Raw genomic sequence first — 25,434 nt, 5'->3', positions numbered from 1 at the left:
AGTCAGAATTATTAGTTTTGCAGGAAAACACTTAGAATATTTACAGTGCTATGTAAGATCAGGTCAGTGGCGGATTTAAGGAAAAAGGCCCAGGTGGAAAATGTTTTGAGGGGCCTTTTTTCGGGAAAATGAAGAGGTAGGTTACTAAAAACGGGCTAAGTGTAGTAGTATAAAAAAAAATAGTGTTTGGATAAAATCCTTTTCTTTTTTAATGGGCCCTACGGGGCCTCCTGGGCACGGGCCCAGGCGGCAACTGCACATCGACCGCCCATTATCTATATATAAATAATTTATATACTAATATCATATTTAAGCATCTATTTATATATAAATTATTTATATTAAAAAGATAGGGATATTTATGAATATGTGTATGAATAAATATATATTTCATTAATTAAATATATTTAACCTATATGAATATATAAATTATTTATATATCAGGTATTAAACCGCCACTGTATCAGGTGTTAAATTTTGGACGTGAAAGTTGATAAGATATATGTTAAAAGAAACATTTATTTTTAACATCGATTCGCAAAAACGAACAGAAAAGAAACTGTTTGACCTTGATGAAGAATTTCACTTATACCTACTCATTTGCCCGGCCACCAGAGATTTAAAGAATCTTTATTTTGCCTCGTTTCACCATATCACATCTTTATTTTTCCTCGTTTCACCATATCACGATACCCCTGCAAATATTTTAAAAATATACTCCCAATTTTTATTAAGATCGCTAATTTTAATGGCAGAGATATTTTCTTCCTTTACGAAGAGAATGCCATATGCTCTGAGACTTTATGCGTACCAGTTCACAGTGATAGAAATCGACGCACAATATCGAGAAACAAAAACGAAACTTGTCGCATCAATAATGACTGATGAGGAATTTAAGATATATCCATAGACATTTCCGTAGAAATTCGACACCTGCAACGATGGAGTGCATGTAAGTAAACCGATCGGATCGAAGCTATGTGAATTTTGAACGATCCACTTTTTGGTAGGACTGGGTGCTCGAACTTTATGGATTGCATGGGAGAGGTTGCAGAAATTTCCAAAAAGTGAGTACACACATACATATGTATTTAGATTATAATAAAGTAATGTGACCAGATGAAATGAAATCTGAATACTCTCAGGACTCTACTAATAATTTTCGAGAAATACATTCGGTATATTTGGCAAATGGACTCTGTAATTAACGATTCATTTCATGTCTGGTACTCGTTTTGACATAGGGGGTGGGGGTGGAATTGGAAGGAAGAAGAAAAGGATCTATACATTTCCATTTGTGCTGGGAATTTCGTAAACCTCGGGTTACATTATAATAAAATAACGAAAGTAAATGTAATTGATAGAATTATTGGATTACCCGAACTCGTTTAAATCATCCACTGATTCATCGGTTTGTAACCACCAAAATGAGTAATCGTGTAAAAGAGGAAGTCCGATAGCTTATTTACATTAACCCCATATCTTTTTTTTCTGTATTTTATGTCAAGTGACTGCAAATAAACAATTTAGGCCCGCGCGATGTTAATTGAACTCCTTATCGTGCGTATCTTTGTTTTCCACCTTTAATCTTAAGGAGGAGAGACGAAATTAGGAATTGATAACGCTATTGACATGACAGTACAAACATCTGTGTATCAGGGAGGCTGACGTTGAGGAATAATATTTTGTTATAGTGACTTCGAAAGCCCCGATTAAAGTTCCTCGTACATATGTGCAATATTATTATCTGTTTTTTATTATTAATCGTCTTTATTATTCAAGAAAGAAGAAACTTGAATATTTACAGATATTAATAAAGGCGAGGCTGTAGTGGTAATACTGTTGCGAAGCCTAACCGCGAACTGTAACAGTGGCAGCAATAAACAAACATAACAAATGCTAAGCACAGTGACGGATTTCAGGAAAAAGGCCCAGGTGGCAAACGTTCAGAGGGACCCATTTCTTCGGGGAAACGAAGTGTTAGGGGTTAGTAACTTACTAAAAACACAACTGTAAAAAAATTTGGAAAAGTAATCATGTCTGCAGGTTCCATTTTCCCCTGAAAATGATTATACGATTATTTAGGAGAAAAAGGAACCTGCGGACATGAATATTTTCCAAATTTGTTTACAGTTGAGTTTGGTTAATCAAAAGCCAACTACCCCGCACCCAGGCCAACTTAAAACTCAAATTTAAATTTTCGCCTGTATATACTCCCTGTCATTTAAGAAGGAACCTGCCGACCGACGAGTTTAGACCGGTTCTGCGCAGGTTGACGCTGATTGGTGCCGGGAGAAGCCACTATTGGCTGTACCCCCACCAACGCTTTTTCGGAGCCAATGAGCTCATTCTACATGCGCGAAACGGGTTCCTTCTTAAATGACAGGGAGTACAGTAGCGCTCCGCTCTAATATACAGGTCAACCTTACAACCTTCTCCTTTTGAAGTCGGTTAAGAAGGTTATTTTGGGTCCCTTATCAACCTTGCGCCAATTAAATTAGCCAGCTGCCTAATTTTGCCTGTAGGAACGAGCCGGGCCTGTGGCCACTTATTAATCTGTCCCCTACCTAACTTTTCCTATGTAACATTCACACAAGATCGGCGCATTGCTCGTGTGTAATCAAAAGCGATACACAACATCTTGTTTGTTTTTATTGTTTTCCAGTGTTTTAAGCAGGATGGGCGTTTCAAGCTTATTTTTGCTTATATTGCCCAACGAACTGTAGTCCCATTTTTTGTATCCCTCCCCTCTCCCTCGGGCCCCAGCAGCAGCAGCGCACCGGGAGAAAAAGGTGGTCTCCCATCTTTCCCCAGTACACCGCCCCGTGATGCTTAACTTCGGTGATCTAACGAGAACCGGTGTTTTCCATCACGGCTACGGCCGCTGGTAAGCGATACACATATTAACGCCACATGACAACAGCCTTCACTGCCGAAATCATGGACCACGGTAATGATGTAGCACAAAAACATCGAGATACAATAAATGTTTACCAATCCTCATCGGACAGGCTAATCAGCTACAAGAAATAAAAGCAGGCAGGCTATAAATTTCTGAGTCTTCGCAAATGACAAAACTGAACCTTTAAACGGGGACGCGTCATTACACAACACCTTATCGTAAAAGTTGCTTCCATGACTGCGCGTCGCTCACCTTTGGCAAGCCAGTCAATTTATTTTCACGAGAAGCAAACGTAATGTTACAGCACAAGGTAGAATTATCCCAAGGTCCTCTGACGAGGAACGCGGAGTTTTCGCAGTAAGCCGCAAAACGTTGCGCAACTCGACGACTTTCCTCGAGATCTAAATTGCCTTTCTACCTCCAAAACGGCGGCCCCGATTTCTACGCCGGCGAAGTTGCAGCGACGCGGCGGTGCACGTTCCTCGGCTGGCTCGCGTGCGTACGTCAGTTACGTCTGCGTCCCGCTCGTGATCGGAAGGATCGTTTTCTCTGCACACTGAACGAAAGTGCAAGGTAGCCAGGAGCTTCGTCCCGTTCCGCGGAATTATGGGCACGAGTTCTGTCGACAGAAATCAATAGAGGATCGGTTACTGAATCAAGCTCGAGAGTCTTCTTTTCAAATTTGCAATGGGTACACCGCACTCCAAGGATACTCGTGGCGGACTACGAATTACCAAGGCGTAAGTGTCGAATCCCTTCATTCGCGAGCTGGCGCCGTGAAATTCGAAACGCTTCGGCGTCGGGATCGCAAGCGTCGAAAGTGGATGGAATATGCGTGCGTACAATCGTACCGCCGCGAACAAAAAGAAATACAACTCGACGGAGCCGATTAGTAATCCGATACTCCTTTCGCATCGCTTTGTGGCGCATTTCCATTTACGTTCCAGATTCAATTCGAACTGTGTATCGATACACTCGTCACGCTCGTGTGGTCGGTACAAAGGCGGTACATCGAGACTGTTCCGGCGTCTGTTTTGAGAGAAAACAAAGATAAGAACAGCGGCTGCACTTTGCAAAATTATTATCAGTAAAATTCATTGCCGCCAGCTTCTCAGAGCTGTGAATTTAAATACAGACCGTGAAAGTAAACGATATATTTCTGCTGGTTCAGTTGTTTAATGCATCGCCGGAAATGTGGATATTCGAAAATGTCTTATCGTCGCGCAAGTTTATCGCGCAAATTAAAATCCGCATAATCGTTCGCCGTCTGCGAGTGCTCCTACCGCGACTCGCGCTACTTCATTTTTATCAGACGATTAGTTCGGCTTTCTTATATCAGAAGTGTGAACAATTACAAAGCGGCTAAAGCAGCGATTCGTTGGGTGTTAACATATTTTACGAGGCGCGTAATGACTCACGCTCATGATCGCTGGGTATTTACGTCTTTGTGAATTGTTATTGCGCGCCAGTAATTTGTGATTTTATGATGGCGACGAGTGGATAATGTTTCCATTCTCGCAAAGTTATGCAATCTGTTCTACGTTTGTCTTTACGCCGCTACATAATAATTATTTAATTACAGTAGCTGTGGTTATTTACATTTTCTATTTCCATCTGCTTTTTAGTATCCGCGCGATTCCTAATGGTTTTTCTATATGTATTCTATAATTAAGGACGAAATTTTCCTGGATCACGTCTAGTTCGACTCCGCATCACGCGATACCAGGTTGCTGACCTGCGCTCCGTATCATCGTACGACATGTACAAAGAGTAGAAGTTGAAAGTTTCGCTTGGTCAACTATCTCAACCATAAAGAAACGATTGCGTTATCACGTCCTTTTTTTTCGCTAATTGCAATCGAACCAGTTGCGGATCTGAAATCAAACATTAAAAAAATATATTGGCGGCGACTACTGCCACTTACGGAAATTTAAACTTCAATGTAATATGAAATTCAATGATAATATTACTGTAATTTAGTTAAGTTTAATAAGTTAAGTTCTTTACTTCTTTATTTTAATTTTTTAAATATCGTTTGTTGGACCTACTCTAGTTTAGTTCATAGTTCGTGGTTAGACTTGGCATCAGTGTCGCCACTGTAGCCTCGCCTTTACACTTCTTGCCTATGCCTTGTAAATCATGTTTTTTTTCCTATTAGAGTAATAAAAACGATTAATAATAATAATAATGTCGAATGTTCCTATAACAGTTACTATTTAATACATTGCTACTATTAAAGTTTACGAAAATCAGAATTTACAAACATACGGTTTGTCTACTCGAACTTAAAAAATGTATGAAAAAAATTTTATGTTAAACAATTTTACTAAAAATGCACTAAATACTAAAGAATAATTCTTTTCTTGCACTACAATTTCGATGGTGTTTTCTCAGTTTAAATAAAATCGTAGCGCGGGATATTTCATAACTGAATATGAATCAATTTAATACAGCACCACGATTTTATTTAAAGTGAGAAAACACCATCGAAGTTGTAGTAGAAGAAAATAATTATTTCTTAGTTTTAGTGCAATTTAATAAAATCATTTAACATATTTTTTTAATATATTTTTTATTTTCTGGTTTTTAGTGTTTATGGATTTTTTATTTTTTCTTTTCTTTTCATTTTTTATTTTATTTTTTTTAAATTGTATCATCACACCCACGCGCGCCTACAAAGTTTCAAGACAATTCGACTGATGGAAGTGGTTGAAACTTGAGTTGCCAGATTTGAACTGTACACCAAATATACAGAGGATCGAAGCTGAACTCTCTGTCTTTAATGCGACCCTGTTATAAATCCGCTGCATCCATCGTAGAACGCTGTGTATATATTTAAATGGCAGTACTAGGACAGAAATATAATAATTATTAAATAATCCTCGAATTTCTAATGATGTTGAAATCTCATTTAAATGTGTGAGCATTTTTTATAGAACGCACGTCTAATTATAATTGCGCGCGAATTTGATTACTGCGTTGCACGCCTGATACCACGTGACATGCGCGCTAGGGCCTTATCCGCATGGCGAGATAGACAATCGGCCACGAGCGGCTTAACCTTTTTAACTCGGAGATAATGCACCAGTTTATCGAGAGATGCCGGATCGAGCGAGACTGATCGATCATTCACGAAAATCGCGAAAATGTCTTCGAAGCGTTTCGTGAAACGGCTCGAGTGTCACTTGGCTGGCTTTCTTCGTCGATCTAGTCGATCGCATTATGCCAGTACAGACCTTGAACCTGACGCCTGTCAGCCCGGTGACAGGTAAACCAGTGGACTTTGAATCTCTGTGCTCTGACCACGACAATACACGGGAAAAGCTTCGATGCCATTGTGAATTGTTCCCCAAAGATTTGTGCATAGTTCAAGCGCGAAGTTAATGTAATCGTGGTTGACCTGGCTGTCCATAGAGGTCTCTAAAATTTATTTCACTGACGTCGTTTCTTTCCGCTCGTTGTTCGCGCGAACAGTGTTTACTGCGTTCTCGAGAAATAAGGTATACGCGAGAGTAAACGCGAAGAAACCAGTAAATCATCGATCGCGAGAAACGTACCGGCTGTAGCTGTTGGACAATTGTGTAACGTCATGCTTCTATGAAGCGGCAGCACAGAAACTTACGCAACAGCGGTAAATTATTGGGTTATAAGAAATCGACGTACCTTTCGATTCTCTGCGAGTGAAGTTTTTCAGTTCTTTGCAAGACAAAGGGTTGCCAATATTTTTCTTAACGCACCTACCATAAAGATTACCATGCATGAGGTATAGATCTACAGAAGCAATCACTTTCAAAATTGTGTACAACATTATTCATGGCCATAGAACGCATAAGCCGAGCGATCTTCGTTCGATGGGCGAAGATGCGCGACTGCGCGTTGCGCGCGCTTGCGCCAAGGTAGTTATATGTACATTCAGTAGCGTAACAAAGCACACTGTGCACCCCAGACTCGTCATGTCAGCGCTCGTACAAATCCCGATAGATTCGTCATCCCTATCGAGAGATTAATTGCAACTTTCGAATCAGCGAATGTGAAGTGTAAAATGCCTTTCCGTAGCCAGCCAATGGCGAGCGTCGCCGATAAACTGTTTCGTCAAAGAATAATCTTCCATCGGTCGTAAACATTCTTTAGTGTAATAAATGAGAGCGTCCCTCCGATCTCGTTAGAATAAAAATCAGGCTTGGACATTGCGCTTCGTCTGATTGATACGTAACCGAGGCTCGTTCCCCCCACGCCCTAACCTCACCTTTGCTCGACACCACTGCGTTCTCTGCCGTACCGACATTCCTCTTCTCGCCGGCCTTAAGCCTTACTCGTCGTTTGCAGGATGCAAAGCAGTTGTCAGTTAGCCTGCGACATCAAACCTTCGACAATGTCGGGTCTCGAGAGGGATCAGCTTGGCCAACGGGGAAGCGGGACTACTGTGCCACCGAACTTGATTCGTGGCCTCGACCATCTGAAAAATCCACAATTGAATAAGGTACGTCCCTGTCACGTATTTCCTAAACGTAACGTGCAATTACTAAGGTTCGCGGTGCCGGCTGATGGGCTGTCAGATCGGTCCTCTAATATTGACGTGCTTCGTGCTCGACAAGTTTTGTCGCTTCGGAAAGAGTCTGCCCTTAATTGCGATTATTAGCACGTAATATAATGCATTAGCGGTATCGACGACTAAAAGCACGGTGTCTATTCGGCGTTTATTATTGTGTTTACTGCCACCGTTTCCATGGATCACCCACTAGGTATCGAACCGAAAACTTTTTAAGGAAACCAATAAAATACCTCTAGTGGGCTATGCGTTCGCGTTTTGAGCGCGAAATCATTATTTATGTCCGATCTATTTGCCGGATGTTTCGAGGCTGAAGACATTCGGTTGTTTTCAATTGAAGAACTCGCAAACGTGGGAGACTGTCATTCTCAGCGCACATCGCCGCGCACTTAAAGCATTGCGAACGAATCTTTAGGATACCTTCTAAGCTTTCATAGTTTCTTGCTCTTCTCTTATTGCCATTAATTTGATTACTCCTTTCTGATTAAATACGGAAAGTAATGCTAGTTACTCAATTTTTAAATTGACTTCAAGTGGGATGCTATGTGATTACAATTTTGATAATAAAAAGAATTACAAGATCTGTATGAATTTAAGTGAAAAAAATTGATTTCGCAATGTGCGATGTCAAAAAATTGTGAAATAAAAGTTTTAAAGTGCGCTGAATTGTGAAATATTAATAAAAAATATAGTATCGTGCGGTAATAGGAATAAAAGTGATATTTGCCCCTTTGAAGTAGGGCAACGATTGCATTACGTGCCCCACAGTCACGTAGTCGTCGGGCTTCCTTGAAATTCACTTTCACGGGATACAATTTTCCGGAACTCGCTGACTGACAGCCTGCGGATGATGAAACAGAGAGCCGATTTCTTGTGTGCATTACCAAGTGCCGCTATATTCGTCACAGTTCCAACGAATTTATCCAAAATCGATCAGCTGACAAACTACTTGGATCATTCGATTTTTCTCTTATTAGAAACTACTTCGAAATTAATGTCGGAAATAAACAGATGGTGTAAGTTTCATAATTTACTATCGCTCTGCTTTCCGCGCGAAATTCCGTTGCTTAATAAATTTAAATAATTATTCTTACTGTTGAGGTGCGAAAAAATTAATTTGCTTTAAGATTAAGGGGATTGAAATTCTATTGGCATTACAATTTTAAATTAGAATTTTAATGGAGCGCAGTGCAATTCAATTTTAATTTTATTAAAGTGAATGGCTTTCGATATGGTGATGTAATTTTCTAGAATTTTTTCAAATTATCATTCGCATAGATCTCGCAGTCACTTCAATTATTTTTATTGGAACCACTTGCTTTTATCGAGCCAATCTTACTATGCGTTCGACGGCGAATGTAACGAGTTAAATATCTCATAGATCATTGATCATTGATCTACGAGGCATTGCCATGATCGTTAGTGATAAATGGGCTGGATAATATTTCTGCAGCTTCACAGATTAAATTTATACTCACAGTGGCGGAATTAAAGTGGCAATTGCATCATACAAAATCGATCGATAAATACTGCGAAATATGTTTTTTCAAAACGATCGCTACTATTCGAATTTACATAAACTGCAAACATACATTTTCATTCGATGCGTTCGTATTTTTTTTTTTTTAACCAGGAACACTGAGTTTCTTTGTTTCTTTTCAGCTTGGTAATGTATAGTCGTTCCATTCCATTAGTGACTAGACCTTGACAATCATTTTCCCGATGACTGTGCAAACTGGATGCCGAATGTTCCACGTGCGAACGCTCCGTTTCTACGAATCAAACACTTTGCAATTCTCAACCAGCTCGACACATTTCTCGTGCTAAAGATTTTAATCGCAAAGAATTTGAAGAAACAACAGACCCCTTATTGCGATTATTATTCAGATTTTAAAAGGGAAAATTCAAATTTATCTCCTGCAAATGTTACACTGTTTTTATTACAAGTTTCTGTCCGAAGAGTATCAAAGAGCGTTAGACATCTTTCATCGCAATGAATCGAATGTCGCAGAGTTTTTAAAAAATTAGAAGAGCCCAGAAATGGTCGCAAAGTTCCGAGTTCCGAAGTTCTCGGTAAAAGGAGCCCAGTAGCAAATGCGCATCGTGGAAATTCAGGGAAGTAGCGAAGAAAAAATATAATTAGTAATCATATTGTTATACAGGCTGAGTCACATAACTGGTCCACCCCGAACAACTTCTGAAGTAGGAAATATAAAAGAGCAGTGCAATTTTCTGTAAGAAAGTACGAGGCTTTATTTGTCCTAAACCTAATAATAACAACAGGTGCATAAAAGTCGACGGCCACCGCTTTGAGCATCTACCGTAACTAAGGTACCTAAGCAGTGAGACCGTGAACACTGTTTCTGCAAATATCTCGCTAATTATTAAGTTTAAGACAAATACAGCGTGATACTTTCTAATAGAGAATTCACTGCTCTTTTAAATTTCGATGCAAAAAGGTTCGCATTGGATATAAAAAATTCAAGATCACCTTGATATCTCGTAAATAAATAAGTTATTTAAAAAATCCGTTTCAGCATCATATGCTCCCTTCCATGCCACGCAATTTCTATGTAAAATACTTTTTGATAGGACACACAGTTTAGAAGTTATTCGGGGTGGACAAGTCACGTGACTTACCCTGTACATTACTGCAATAATAAATAATAACCCAATATACCTCCACTATAATGGAGGGCCGTCTTCGCGACACTCGGTGTTCGCTTCTGCTTTAGGCTGTGCATGAACGGGAGAGGAAGATACGAGGAATCGCATCAGGGCGCGTATCTCAAGTTCAAAGTGCTACGAGGGACAAGTATCTTCAGTTACAAGAAGAATAATAACTTGCTTCGAAGATGAGACTTCTACGTCTCAAGCAGAATCAAATTATCGCCACGCTATCAGCGCTGAAAGTGCACTTTCACAGCGCCTAGCTTGGGCAACCCTCGGTGCTCTCGTCAAACGGAATGGAAAATGCATATGCTTGTCTACTAGAATAGTAGAACGTTTCCCTTCGCTTTCTTCCTGTCGTTACACAATACGCCACACGCCGCGAATTAACCGCGATATTACATCCGCATCGTGCGCGAAAGGCCCGACGAAAATAAACCGAAGCGTCGCTACTCGAGGACGCAGCCGAATAGCGTGTACGAGACAGAAAGTACCAACTGCGATCGAAGCGAGTAGTATATGCAGTTGATTTAATTGATCTATGCCTGGGACCTAGTCGAGTGCTCTGTAAGTCGATGCTATTGAGAGTAAAGCCACCAGATGAGTCTTCGCCACTTGCTATAGGGTCCAGCAGGATCAAAACTGCCTGTTTACCTTGATGTCATCAGAGCTTTAATCTTTTGTCCACTGTGTTGCATGCACTCGTGCGGGGAACGCTCATAGGCGTTCAGTGAGTATGGTTAAGAAACGGGGGTAGAGTATATCCGCACGTGGTGTATGCTCAGCGGCTTGAACTTTACATTGGTAGGATTAGAGTAGGCTAGTGTTTGAGAATTATGCTGAATGGATCTCTGAGCTATTGATATTCGACGCGGAAGGTTTTGATCTTCGAACCTTGCTGCTTTTACGTGTTCTCTATATCTGTTCCAACCGACGGTACCTGCCAATCGTTGCAGTAGGTCGTGGCTCGTTTCTCGCTCAAGAGCTCCTAGGGGTGCGTATCGATCTGCGTGCCTGGCGATGGGCCGAGTCGCTGGAACTCGAGAACCACCCTTGGTAACCGTTTCCACGGCCGACTTGTTGACATGGGACCCCGAGACATCCCGTGAGAAAGTCGCGAGGACCGAATTAGGATGGACACGGATTGGTGGGACCTTGTTCCGGATTTCCAGCGGACACCGCGCATCCCCGAGCCTCTGCTCGCCGTCGATGGAAGGGTATTCTTGCTCTCTGTTTCTGCAAAGCCTCCGCTTCCGTTTAATCGCCTTGCACCGAGCACAGTGCAGTTTTGTTTTGGGAGAAGGGTGGCTTGATTGGGGGAGATTTTAGAAAGCACGAGTTTGTGAGTGTTCGAGGGCTTTGGGTTGGAAGGATCATCTTGAATGATTGAAATCTTTGGGTTGGTTGGATTTTTAAGAGCTGAAGTCTCTGGTCTGCTTAGCTTTCGAAGAGTTGACATATTTGGTTTGCTTAGCTTCTGGCGAGTTAAAATCTTTGGTTTGCTTAGCTTTTGAAGAGTTGAAGTCTTTGAGTTGTTTAGCTTCTGCAGAGTTGAAATATTTGATTTGCTTAGCTTCTGAAGAGTTGAAAACTTCGGTTTACTTAGCTTCTGAAGAGTTAAACTGTTTGGTTTCCTTAACTTTTGAAGAGTTTAAGTCTTTGAGTTGCTTAGCTTCTGTAGAGTTGAAATCTTTGAGTTGCTTAGCTTCTGAACAGATGGTCTTTGAATTACTTAAATTTTGAAGAGTTATACTCTTTGGTTTGCTTAGCTTCTGAAGAGTTAAACTCTTTGGTTTGCTTAGCTTTTAAAGAGTTGAAATAGTTGAAGTCTTTGAGTTGCTTAGCTTCTGTAGAGTTGAAGTCTTTGAGTTTCTTAGCTTCTGAACAGATGGTCTTTGAATTACTTAAATTTTTAAGAGTTGAAGTCTCGTGGTTTGCTTAGCTTCTGAAGAGTTAAACTCTTTGGTTTGCTTAGCTTTTAAAGAGTTGAAATAGTTGAAGTCTTTGAGTTGCTTAGCTTCTGTAGAGTTGAAGTCTTTGAGTTGCTTAGCTTCTGAACAGATGGTATTTGAATTACTTAAATTTTGTAGAGTTGAAGTCTTTGGGATCTTGAAGGTGTGAAGTCTTTGAGTAGCTTTTATCTTAAAGAATTGAAGTCTTCAGGGTGGAGATCTATGTGTTAGAGTTCGAATAGTGGAAAAAGCATAAGTCTATCAAGAAGGTTCTACCATTTCTTTGTAAGCAACCCCCTTTCTTGATACTCACGCTTGGTAGATAGTTCCTTAATCCGTTGCAAGTAACTCCAGTTCACAGTAGATTAAACAGGACACAGGCTTTGAAATGCAACGTGGACACAGCGGTGAATAATATGCTTAGGCAATGAGTAGGTACTAGAGTGATGGCTCAGTCACTTCAGTGTCTCCAATCTTCCAAAAGCTAATCAACTAAAAGCATAATGTGGTAAAGCGAGTCCAAGTCAGTGGATCTATACTTTATCGAACAATTAAGATAACCCAATTCTTTCTGCAATCTATCCTGAAGTACATGCGTAGATGTTTCCCTAAGATGCCACAGAAATGGCTGTCAATCCTCGGAAAACGAGATTTTATTTTCAACAATGAAACTTAAATTTCAAATTTCAAATTCAAAACAATCCCTTAGAAACGAGAATTACTTTCAAAACTCCCAAGTTCACAGATTCAGCGAATTACCTCCAAATCATAAACACCCTTAGAATATTGCAGCCCAAAAGGGGTACACGAGTTTTGGCTAGCGACACTGCATATTTATTTCCCACCAAACTTAATAAAATAGGTGCTATTCATCTTCACAAAACTTCCACCTACTTTGGTACGCCAGATTCCACAAGTGGATCATCACCTTTCCCACGTCACGAGGCTTTCCATAAATTTGACACCCCCGATTCAAAGTGCCCGTGATAAAGCATGCTTAGCATTGAATTGAATACCTGATAAGTTTCTAGAGAACTGGGATACATAGTGGTTACGTCACAAATTGCTTGTTCTTAAGCAGCCTTTTTTCCATATCTGTACTGTTGTTTAACCACAGGCAGCCTTGTTGCGGTTATCTGTTTACAGATAGGCGGTTCCGCCGCGCGGAGGATTTCTTTAAGTATTCCCAGACTAATTTCTACGACTATTACTATCTTTATCTCTTTTTATTTGTCCCTTGGGTAGAGACACTTCTTTCTTCATCTTGCTAGTTAATTCGCAATCATCGATGGCTGCTGTAGTGCTTAAGATTAATTAAAACTATTAGGAAATCTACTTGGTGGATACTTTGATTGTTTAAAAAGGTAGTCTATTTTGAAGAATATACTTCTGGCTAGGTGAGGGAACCAGAAGAAAATAAAAATGACACTTTTTAGAAAATAACGACACTTGAAATTTGAAATCACTTCTTTCCTATAGTCTTCATCATTTCAACGCCTTTAAAAATTGCAAATTTTCAATTTTTTATATTTTTTTCTGGTACCCCCCTAGCCAGAAGTGTATTCTCCAACATAAAAAAAGTTTCAGTCGAATCGGATAATAACTTTTGGAAATACAGGTTCCACCGTTTTGAGAACACTGTTTCGAGAAAAACGCGTTTAAAGTTTTACGTGAGTGCCGAGTGGCCGGGTGTTGCCCATGCATTTGCCGCTACTCAAATGCCTATAACTTCGGGAACTTTACGAATTTCAACAAATCCTTTTAAACGCGTATTCCTAAAAGATTGAACATTCGAAAAATGAAATAAAAAAAAATCGACTTTTAGGTCGAAAACCTCCCCTTAAGCATGGTTCTATTGTCCATTGATAAAATATCTACGATGTAGCACAGCGATTTGAAAAAAAAATTATTGTACAAATGAGAAGATGAGAATCAATATTCATCTTTCACTTAACAAGGCGAAGGTAAAACATTTACTACAACCAAATGGGTTATCGGATCCAAAAAATCGTATGCTATATCTTAGATATTTTATCCATGGACAACAATTTCTGTACAATATATTCATTAATACGTGCCCCGAACACAAGAAATATAGAATTAATTTTCAACCTCGTAGTATCATAAAAAAATTCCCTTTTAAAAAGGGGGCACCCCTTAAAAGAGAATATCAAATTTCATGTCGAAATTTTCTAACACCTGGACTACGTTTCTATATTCCCTGTATAGTCTTAAAGTCGCAAAGACAAGCGCGATTTCTATTACTGACGGTGTATCGCTTAAATATTCTGCTGCGGATGGTATAAACCGTCCGAACAATACTGTTTTAATAGTGTGTACCATTGTACGATAAGATAAGAGAATCATGCAGTCTCAATGTCGAACGATCATCCTCCGTGGCGCCCTGCCCGCTGTGAAAGTCACTTTCGTCGATCTCGCAACACTCCATCCATTCTTTTCGCCGATTCCCATTTATCTTCGACGCGCGACAGACTGGGCCCCGTTCGAAATATTCCTGATCCGAGATAGTGCACGCGTCGAAGTAGATCCCGTTTAAATCCTCGAACGCAAACGCTCGTAGCTGTTACGACTATCTGGCAATTAACAATATCATTACGCTAAAGCCAGCAATTACATATTTGTTAATTACTTCAGAAACAATTACAATAATTATAGTATTGTACATAGTTAAAAGGAAAATCTTTTAGTGCACTCTGAACCTAAAGAAGCTGAAATAACTTTTTACAATGCGACACAAGTATGTTAGTATAAAATGTACAGGCGTATATAAATATTTATACTCTAAAGAATCTGATTCATTGCGATAATACGATTTACGATTAGCTATTTCCCGCAACTTCAAGGGAGATTATATTGGGAATTGTGCTGGAAGTATTTGTCAGTGAATGTTGGGATAGTATTGGATAAAGGAGGATGTAAATGTTGTTTACACGAGGTAGATATAACCGTGAACTAATGCGACAGTCGTAAAAGTGGAGCGGCGTTTATGGTCTGGGGTTAAAAGGTCGCTTAATGTTTTGAAGACGACGTAGCGCGGCAGGAGTCTACACCCGTCCCCTATTGTAATTTATAAAAGTCAATTGGCGTTGCCAGTGGTTGGTCTATCACGGGCGGTCGAAGCATTGTCAACGACCTCGCGGAGTAGCTGCGGAAAAATACAAACTTTCGACGAGTGCTTTGACCCGTTCCATCTGGTTTGATTTAGTTACAGTGGGGTTAAGATGGGGTACAATTTCAGAGGTAAAATTCCAACAGCCTGAAAACAGTACCTATAGAAAATAAAAAATGGTAAATTGCCTTCCAAATTCCCGATTGCGGAATTTCGCACACAGCAAAATCTCAAGTGTGGAATTCTCTACGCATTCCACTGCGTCGTTTACTTTTCCGTGTCACGATCACCTGACAGAGCACTTATCGAATGTTTAAAACACTTGCAAGTACTTGATGTATTTTAAACTATTCAAATTTAATTTCCGTTGCGCAATAGTTTTACCGTAATATTCAAAGACTTTCGGCGAACTGTTTCCAACTGTTTGAAATATTTGTATTCTACCGCTTCGAATTGTTTGAAATATTTTTATCCAACCACGTCAAATTGTCTGGAATGGTTTGAAATATTTTTATTCAACCGCTCCAAATTGTTTAAAATACTTTCAATCATTTAAGCACCATTTTCAATAATCTGTGTCATCTTTTGCCATGGTTGTTTGATCTTTAAAAGTATTTCGGAAAATAATACTACATAGTGTATTTTATACTAAAATAATCGATTTATATCCGAACAGAAATGTTTCAATTCCACGATGATGAATATACAGTCAATTCCCGTTGTGAGCCCGACGAACGGGGCTGGCGATGGGCTTACGGTGGGTTACGAACACGATTCTCTCTTTCGTACCCGACGGCAACTTCGTGTCTGACTCTTTCGTTTCCTCTCGCTCGTTGCGCGGTTCTCTCACTCTCGTCCGCAGACTTCCAAGAAATAGTGGGGATAGTTGCCGGGCTGTCAGCGGGAGGTAAAGACGGGCTCATAACGGGGATTTACTGTACATAGAATCTAGACCAGGGCCGGCGCGAGGATAGTTGGCGCCCTTATGCAAGAAAATTTTTTGCGCCCCAAATTTTTGCACCTGTTTCCTATTTAATATGTTTCGCCTTTACGGAGTACACCAAGAAATAATTACGTTTACATTTTGTTTATGAGGGAGTTGGATTCCTTTAGAATAATAAGCGTGCGATATAGTTTTTTAGCGCCCCCTTCGGCTGGCGCCCTTATGCGGCGCATAACTTGCATAATGGGTTATAATAACGGGAATAAATATAAGTTCCATTTGTAATACACAGAAGAGTACTGTGCGAGTATACAGTGATCGATATTTCATCTACAACAATTCGACTTACAAGGGAAGATCCCGAAGCCGAAAATTCAAAAAATTCTGAAACTTTGTGAATATGTAGCGGATTTCCTCCTGATTACACCGCAAATATTTGTCTGCTGCCCAAATTCACTCGAAGGGGGTGAAGTTAACCCCCGAAAATTTGGCTATTTTCAGATTTCGTGTTATAACTCGCGAAATGTAAGAGATAGAAAAAAAGTTTCGAGACAAAAATTACTACATTTAATTAGATCTATCATTTGGTAAACAAATTATTTTACACTTCACGAGTTATAACAGCAAATCGGTAAGAAAATAACCGGATTTTCAGGGGTCAATTACACTGTCGTGAACCCGGGGAGGAACAAATTCAAACACTTGTTTATAACAAAAACACGTCTTCATTAAACAGCCTATTGGAGGCGACTTGATTGTACAAAGTACCAGAGCTTTCTGCCTCTCGTTCGCGAGATTCGAAAAGAACGTCAATAAACTAAAGAATGCTATTGGTGGTTACTATTGCGAGGGTGAGGAAATAAGAACTGGGATTGGTTATTGGCGAGGGTGGAAGCGGCGTTACTGGAGAAACTTACTTTCTACGTTCGACGCGATTTCGGTTGGAAGAAGGGCCTTGAGGCCCACGGTCTAATCCGCTTGTTTACGGCTAAGGCACGTACGCCTGAAGAGGTCGAAGGGTCCAAGTGGGTGACGATGACCAGACACGGTGTAAGGGAAAGTCGCGCGGAAAGTGGTTAACGATCGAAATGGGTGACAGTAACCAGATTTAGACGTTGCGAAGGCTCGGGGTATCTAACAACACCCCCTTAGAGTGAATAGTGAATTTGGGCAGCAAACAAAAATTCCGTTGTAATCGGGGGGAAATTCCCTGCATATTCACGAAGTTTCAGAATTCTTTGAATTTCCGGGTTCGGGGTGTTCCCTCGTTAGCGTACACTGTTATTGCAGAAATCTGTGCAAAGTGTGAACAAATTTTACACACTCCTGCATATAAATTACAGACGTTACTGAAGTTGCTTCACACTCACGAATGAAAAGTCATTTTGAAGCGAAGATTTTATAAAACACCCTAAAACTACGTCCAGCAAATTGTCCTTTCGATTCATCGCGTATCCACGCATCTAAATCTCCAGAACCCATTAAGACCCCAACGATCTCGATGGCTTCAAGCGTAATGAACACAAGGATAATTTAAACTATCGTTTTTACGAATAATACTTATACAGATATTTATTCAATTTAAACTAAGAATATTGGAGATTCAACTGTTTTAACTTGACTCCGTGACTGACACTGGTGGCTTTTGGAATAGTAATGCTATAGGATAAGGGACTGTGATGGGTTTTAAAGGTTTCTGAATGTAAGCGAGGGGATGACGGGATGGGGCAGAATTGCAGGATTTTGGATAGGTGACGCATTGGCTAAGATAACGGTGGGTAGCAGGGATGACGCAGTATTTACATTCACGCAGCCTTTGGGTAATTAGTGTGAATCATATTTACAGAGAAAGTCGGAGAAAAACGATAAGAAAGGGTCAGTACATTACACAAGATCGCGCGATTTTTCAAATAACTAGTTCCCTAAGAATTCTTCTCTACTTAAATATTCCCCATCATTCAGCGAAAATCGCCAGCGCAACCTTCTTCGCTAAGATCCCTGTAATTCCGACTCAAAGTTCAGTGCAAAGTAATGCATGCTAATATTTGCTAAACAAATTTACATGGTATAAAAATTCAGGGCACAAAGTCTCCGCGCATAGAAGCGTAACAGTTTCTTTCTGCACTGTAAATCCTGCGGTTTGCATTATTTTCATAAAATCCGCTTAAGGAGAGGTTTCGGTCTAGACGCGATCTTTAGGAATTAATTAAAGGGAAACTACCGCAGATAATTCAATGGGACTTTTTGCATTGTATTAAGAATGCCTTGAACTATAGAAATATATTTTTCTTATGTAATTAATCACCGCAAATGGAACTGGGGATTCGTTGAAGTGGAAGCGTAAAAAAATTCATCCAAAGAAGATAAGAAACAACACGGGATTACTAAAGGGCATAAAATTCCCTAGTGGACTAGCTTCAAAAATGACAAAAATAACAGTTTTTGATAAGATGACACTTGAAGTCACTTCTTCCCTGTTTTCGGCTCTTTAAAAACTACAAATTTTTCATAGTTTTTAAAATAAAAAAGGGTTTAATCGATTCAGATAACTTTTCAAAAAACTTGTTCCACCGATTTGAAGAACACTGTTTAAAAAAAAAACGCGTTCAAAGTTTAACGTGAGCGCCTCAAATGCCTATAACTTCAGGAATATTTCGACTTTCAAAAAATCCTGTTAAACTCGTATTCTTAAAAGGTGAAAAATTCGCGAAATGAAATAAAAAAAATGAAAAAAAAAAATTCAGACCGGAGCCTCTTAAAACAGCTCGGCGATCGAGATCGCGGCTCAATAAGGAACCATTGCATTTCCTCAATAACAAGAATGGAAACGAGATACAGACGTTTTAATAACAGCGATACGAGACAATCGAATTGGGGAGCTGCATTGTGTGTTCTGAATGCATAATGCTCGGTGTAAATTCCTTTCGAGGCGGAGGAATCCGATTAAAAGGAACGGTTCGTCAACCGCGGGTCGATACAGCCTTGCGGAGTAATCGATGCTATGTGGTGACGACTTATGTAATAGACTCATCGTGCTCCTCAGGTTATCGTTTCCTATCAGAGGCGCATTATCGTTCGTAGATTTACCGATATCTCTGTGTATTCGACGACTCGCCCGTAGAATGGGCATCTGATTGTTATGAAAATAATACCTGTTACCATTATTCTTTAGTGATACGTGCTTTCTAGGTGGAGGCCGCTTGATGTAGGTTTCGATAAATGAAAATCCCCGGAGACAGATTGTTGCGTGGTAGATAACAGTAGCTTTTATGCGGTGACGATGGCTGCTGTGTGGATAAATTTTCTTGGCAAGATTAAAAACCACTTCTGCTAAATGGCACCAGTGAACTGAATTATTGAACTTCGGAATCTGATGGCGATGAATCGTGCTTTGAATTTTGCTGGAGATGTGAAAAATATCCTCGGTGTGTTTACCTGAAATTAGTTAACAAAATTAGATTTGAGTTAGAAATTAGTACTGTAGAATTATTTAGATAAACAAATGAAGTTTGTATAGATTTAATATTCATGGGTTGTTTATTGAAAGAAAAACGAAAGGTCCTGGGGTCTGAAAAGAGCACAAGGGTTGGATTTAATATTCAATTATTGAGGACCTTATAGCAAGAGGGAGTGGGGGGTGCAGCTCCATATTTACCAACTTCGAGTAAATTAGAAAAAATACTGTTTATAAAATTATTGCTTTGACTTAACATTAAAAAGAGAACGTTAAGTGAAAAATATATATTTTCGGAAAATGTAAATGTATATTGAGTTGATGAGTTTCTATTTCTATTTTTGGCGAAAAAATATTCTATAATGAAAATATTAATATTAATATTTTTATTTAACATTAGTATTTTTGATTAATATTAATTAAATATTTTTTATTAATATTAATTAAATATTTTTGATTAATATTAATTAAATATTTTTTATTAATATTAATTAAATATTTTTGATTAATATTAATTAAATATTTTTAATTACTATTAATTTAATATTTTTAGTCAATATTAATACAATATTAACATTTACATTTTTATTTATTTGCAACAAATCGCCCTTTTGTTTTCAGATTTGCATCAAACGTGCCTCAGTTCAGTTTTCCGAAATTATGTCGGAAAGTTATTTTTGTTCCTTTCCCTTTTTAAGGAACATGTAAGACGTGAAATTAGAATAGCGCTGCAATTTAAATTCTGCGTTTAATATTTTTAAACCAACCGTGACGCACGAGCATACAGGCCATGGGCTCTTTCGAGCAGAATTATTTATTTATGAAGGATTTTACCGTGTAATTGAAAGGTTTAGTTTCCTCGGTCATCTCAACCGCCCCAAGCATCTTGCTCATAAGTAAGCGAGGTCCTTGAGAATGTTGGATGTGGATCATGGAAATTTACATCCTGAAGGGACATGTTTCAATCTGAATTGTATACGTGTACTCATTTGTTACTAATTATTAAGCTCCTTAATTGCTCGCTGTCTCTCGACTTGGACGACACATTATTGCAACTGTTTTTATTTCAAACTGACTCCAATAACAAACCCTTTAAAAACTGCTTGTACTTCAAACGAGTTACTTTAATAGAATTAGCTGAATTTTGTTTCCAACTGAAAATTATGGGGGAATACTTCGTTCATATTTAATACAGAAGAATCAGCAAAAATAATTTGTCTATAATGCGAAACCAAGTCCAGGAACAGCTGATCGACTTATGGAATAGTAGAGAAGATATTCATTTTAAATTAATTTTTTAAAGGAAGCAGCTACAGATATTTTCTACTTTGTTCACTTGGTCTTGGGTACCAAGGCATGGAGCTGCTGTTCTCTGAATTGAACCATTCTTTGAAGACGAATAAGATCGTCGGTTTGACTGAAGAAATTTTTGTAGAAATATATATTAACAATACATATTTTCCTATTGTTTTAGGGAATGGCGTTTTCCATCGAAGAGAGGCAAATTTTGGGCATACATGGCCTTCTCCCAGCGGCTGTGAAAACTCAAGATGAGCAGCTGAAGCTCTGTCAACTGAACCTCGATCGCTATCCCGACGACCTTTCGAAATATATCTACCTTATAGGCCTACTTGTACGTGCATACTTTTTTATCTAACAATTTTTACTTAACTAACTTCCTAAACTCTGCTTCAACCCTTCAAATTATTTGCAAACTATAATTTTCCAGTCATCAGTAGCAACATAATTTTACTCTTGTAATTGCTAACATATTAGAAGTATAATCCTGTAACTGTTTTAAAGAGTTGTCCTGAAATTACGTAAAACCCTGGGGGAGGGTGCGAATTTCTTACGTTTTCTTCTAAATGAAGGAGAGGAAATGAGGTAGCATCTTACGTAGCATTTTTATCACCTAATTTTCAATATGAGACCTATAAAAAAAAATTAATAACTAAAAAAACGCAATGTTAAAAACATTATGTAAAGTAGGGGAAGTTAAAATATAAAATCTTTCGAATTTTTATACTCGTTGACCGAGGGGGTAAGAAATTGCCAAAATTACCTTTACGTAATTTAAGAATGTCCCCTAAGTAATGGATTTAATTCCAACATTCTTAAATTTTCATTTCAAAATTTCGAATGCTGTTGTACTGTAAGCCCGTGCCGTCTGATGTTTCAGGACAGGAACGAAAAGCTTTTTTATCGCCTGCTGGCAGAAGATGTGGCTAAAATGATGCCTCTTGTTTACACGCCCACCGTGGGACTTGCCTGTCAGAAATTTGGCCTAGTGTACCGCAGACCGCGTGGTATGTTTATAAGCATACACGATAAGGGCCACGTATACAACGTTTTAAACAATTGGCCCGAGCATGACGTGCGGGCTATCGTTGTCACGGATGGCGAAAGAATACTTGGACTGGGTGACTTGGGCGCGTATGGAATGGGAATACCCGTTGGAAAGTTGTCTTTGTACACTGCATTGGCTGGCATTAAGCCTCACCAATGTTTGCCTATCACTCTAGACGTTGGTACAAATACTCAGGTACGAGTCAAGTACTCTAATCAGTTTGCTAATGCACAAGCTCGTTCATAATTGCTGGCACCAGATGCACACGCAAATTCGCAACACCAAAATGAGTGAAAAAGTGTCCTACCACTTTGCAATTTCAAAGCTTCTTCTTCGAGGTACAAGCAAATCAAGTTCCACGGTCCGGAACTTAAGGGGCGCGTTATTTAAATGCCATTTTCATACTTGCACGCGAGGCACAAGCGGATAAATTAACAATGATTGATAGTCTATACTGCGTTCCACATTAGAGCATACTCGTTTCGCGCAGGGATACACTGTTGATTGGTAGTAAACCGGCAGGGAAAGTGCTGCGACCAATCGCGAAAGTGCTATGACCAATCGCGTGTGTCAGATCCGTGGGAGCTGCGCAGATCGGTCGCAAATCGGTAGGGGCGTTGGTACAGTCTTATATGGAACGCAGTGTAGTAATAAATTTATCTCGATGCAGCGGCGAGTTGTAAGAGATACTCAACGTAAACAGAATGTGTAGGGTAAGTCGCTAAGGGGGAGAATCTAATTTATGACGTCGGAAGGGTGTGAAAGTACCAAAGGGGTCGTTCTCCATTCGGTCATCGTTTCGCTTTTCAATTGCCTGTATCTTGAAAACAAGCTCGATAAGAAATTCGATTTCTTCTTGCATTACAGATTTACGTATTTTGGTTTGTCCTGTAATTTTGAAACATCCTGCAGGTGTGCCTTTTTGTAATTAAAATTCTATTATCAATGAAAGAATAGTCTCGACAATTCAGTTTCAACCTATAAGAAATATTACTGCAGTGATAGTGAATATTTAAATACCATTCTATGTTCCAGTCTTTGCTAGACGATCCCCTTTATATCGGCCATAGACAGAAACGAGTAACTGGTGCAGAGTACGATGAATTTTTGGACGAATTTATGGCCGCTGTTGTGCAACGCTACGGGCAGAACACTTTAATTCAGTTCGAAGATTTTGGAAACGCCAACGCGTTCAGACTGCTCAGTAAATACCGTGACAATTACTGTACATTCAACGATGATATTCAAGGGACAGCTTCCGTTGCTGTCGCTGGCCTGTTGGCATCCCTACGCCTCACGAACACGAAGCTTTCAGATAACACAATTGTCTTCCAGGGTGCTGGAGAGGTAAATAGAGTTAACACATAGTACGGATTCCACAAGTTCTTAATTTCAAATATTCTAATTCGACTACGATTGAAACCCGGCTTCAACTTCGTGGGAGAGTAAATGTTACCGTTGTGTTCTAGGCATCGTTGGGTATCGCAGCGTTGTGTGTCATGGCGATGAAAAATGAAGGCGTTGCCGCGGAGGAGGCGAAGAGCAAGATCTGGATGGTCGACTCGAGAGGTTTGATAGTGAAGAATCGCCCAAGCGGCGGACTGACCGAGCATAAAATGCACTTCGCTCGCGACGATCAGCCAATAGATACGTTGCTGGAAGTGGTGAAGACTGCGAAACCCACGGTTCTTATCGGAGCTGCCGCTATCGGCGGTGCCTTCACGACTGAAATATTGGAAGAAATGGGGAATAACAACGAGAAGCCAGTGATCTTTGCTCTGAGTAATCCAACAAGCAAGGCTGAATGTACCGCTGAGGAAGCATTCGTTGCTACAAAGGTGCAAAAGACACTCCTCTTGCGAATTTTAAATTTCAAACTCTGCATTGAATGTAGATTTTGTCAGGTTCGATTTGCGCGGGAGCGTACAAAGTGGATACTGAATCGAACTTAACAAGTCTAAAGGGGTAGCTTTGAGAATGGTTATTTTAGTAATTTGCTAAAGCTATCATTAGAGATGTGAGAGAACCCGAAAATTTTAGATTTTTCCGTTTCGAGTCTCGAATTTAATGAATACGACATCACACATTCAACACATCGTTAGAGAAAGTGTAGAGACACTGTTGATTTTCCAAAGTATAAACATTAGTCAGTCCTAATAATACGAATCCCGAAACCCTCGGAACCCGTCCCGATCCCGAGAAAAATTCTCGTCCCGACCCAACCCGACATTTTCGGGTTCTCGCACACCTCTAGCTATCATCAAACAGGGAAGATAAAATGTAATATCGACTTTGACGTCCACAGGGCAAATGTATATTCGCTAGTGGATCGCCCTTCCCACCAGTAACATACGAGGGCAAAACTCACTATCCCGGGCAAGGGAACAACAGCTACATATTCCCCGGAGTCGCGTTAGGCATTATATTCGCTGGTATGCGTACAGTTCCGGAAGAGACATTCCTCGTTGCCGCTAGATCGTTGGCCAACATGGTCTCGCAAAACGACTTGGACAACGGAACCTTGTATCCGCCGTTGCAGGACATCCAGAAGTGTTCGTTGACAATAGCTGTCGACGTGATGAAACACGCCTACGAAAATGGTAAGAGAACTTGCTTGTTTGTTACTCGCGACTGACCTGGTACTATATAAGCTGACATGTTTCACTTTCTTTCGCGCAGGCCTTGCAACAGTCCAACCCGAGCCCAAAGATTACAAGGAATATATCATGGCGCAACTGTACGACCCAAATTACAAGTCATCTGTACCTCCAGTATATAACTGGCCTAAATTATAATTTCTGGCTAAATCTGCGATAAGAATTGAGTACTTTAGTACACGTGTGTAAGCGATGTGTATTTAAAACTATTTTTTTTCCCTTTTTTTTTTTTAATTTGACATGATATTTTGAAGAGCATGTTGAGCAGGCTTGCATGCAAGATGACTGAATCCCATGCGCGGATGTGTATGAACCTGTATATTACGTTGTGTGTATGTACAAAGCACCTATTTCGAGCAGAAGCTATTTTATTCCAGATCGTGTAAACGTATCACTTTAAATTATTGGGATGAAGTTTAATTTACTGGTTGAGACAATAAATTCCCCCGACGCTTGAAAGAAATGTTTTTTTTTTATTGCTACTCGAAACAGCATTTCCTCCGTACTCAAAGACATTGTTTTCCTTTGTACGAGCAGCAGGATTCGTTTAAACTTCCGTCGCGTCGCGTATATAAGAATTAAAGGGCAAACAAGAAGTACGCGGATCACGGTAGAGCTTCATGATCCAGAAAGTTTCATTCCCTATTAAACGAAGTAACAGCGGGGACGTTCTTATCGTACGCAAGCTCGCGGTTCGTTAATGATATGCGATGCACGCGTAAAATTTATCGTGGGCGATATTCAGTTATAAGTCGAACAAAAAAAATAATCCAATTCACATTAGTCTTCTTCAAAATGTCCGGAGAGAGAGAAAAAAAAAAAGATAAGAT

The 25,434-nt window shown here is 39.7% G+C and overlaps 1 protein-coding gene and 1 long non-coding RNA gene across 8 annotated transcripts; one reads left to right on the top strand and one right to left on the bottom strand.

The window, feature by feature from the left end:
- Positions 1-260: 260 nt before the first annotated feature.
- Positions 261-5,900, bottom strand: LOC143374407 (uncharacterized). 2 transcript variants are annotated; one of them, XR_013086651.1, is made up of 6 exons: positions 5,569-5,900; positions 4,502-5,053; positions 4,040-4,231; positions 3,321-3,931; positions 812-933; positions 261-695 (listed from the first exon to the last, which is right to left on the bottom strand). It is a non-coding gene; the product is annotated as an uncharacterized LOC143374407 (long non-coding RNA). The 2 variants fall into 2 exon arrangements; XR_013086652.1 differs by lacking the exon at positions 5,569-5,900 and having other exon boundaries at positions 4,502-4,776; positions 4,951-5,071.
- Positions 3,486-25,067, top strand: Men (NADP-dependent malic enzyme). Of its 6 annotated transcripts, none has more exons than XM_076822525.1 (8): positions 3,486-3,642; positions 7,229-7,382; positions 21,075-21,233; positions 21,780-22,142; positions 22,983-23,294; positions 23,417-23,785; positions 24,253-24,547; positions 24,627-25,067. In XM_076822525.1, the coding sequence occupies exons 1-8, from the start codon at positions 3,590-3,592 to the stop codon at positions 24,740-24,742; spliced, it is 1,821 nt and encodes a 606-aa protein (XP_076678640.1). In that variant the 5' UTR covers positions 3,486-3,589; the 3' UTR covers positions 24,743-25,067. The 6 variants fall into 6 exon arrangements, with proteins under 6 accessions (XP_076678640.1, XP_076678638.1, XP_076678643.1 ...); XM_076822523.1 differs by lacking the exon at positions 3,486-3,642 and adding an exon at positions 6,034-6,170; XM_076822528.1 differs by lacking the exon at positions 3,486-3,642 and adding an exon at positions 6,392-6,533.
- The last annotated feature ends 367 nt before the right edge of the window (positions 25,068-25,434 follow it).

This window comes from Andrena cerasifolii, chromosome 10 (assembly GCF_050908995.1).
Source record: "Andrena cerasifolii isolate SP2316 chromosome 10, iyAndCera1_principal, whole genome shotgun sequence".
NCBI lineage: Eukaryota > Metazoa > Arthropoda > Insecta > Hymenoptera > Andrenidae > Andrena > Andrena cerasifolii.
The sequence above is the reverse complement of the archived record's forward strand: the minus strand, read 5'-3'. Positions and strand labels throughout refer to the sequence as shown.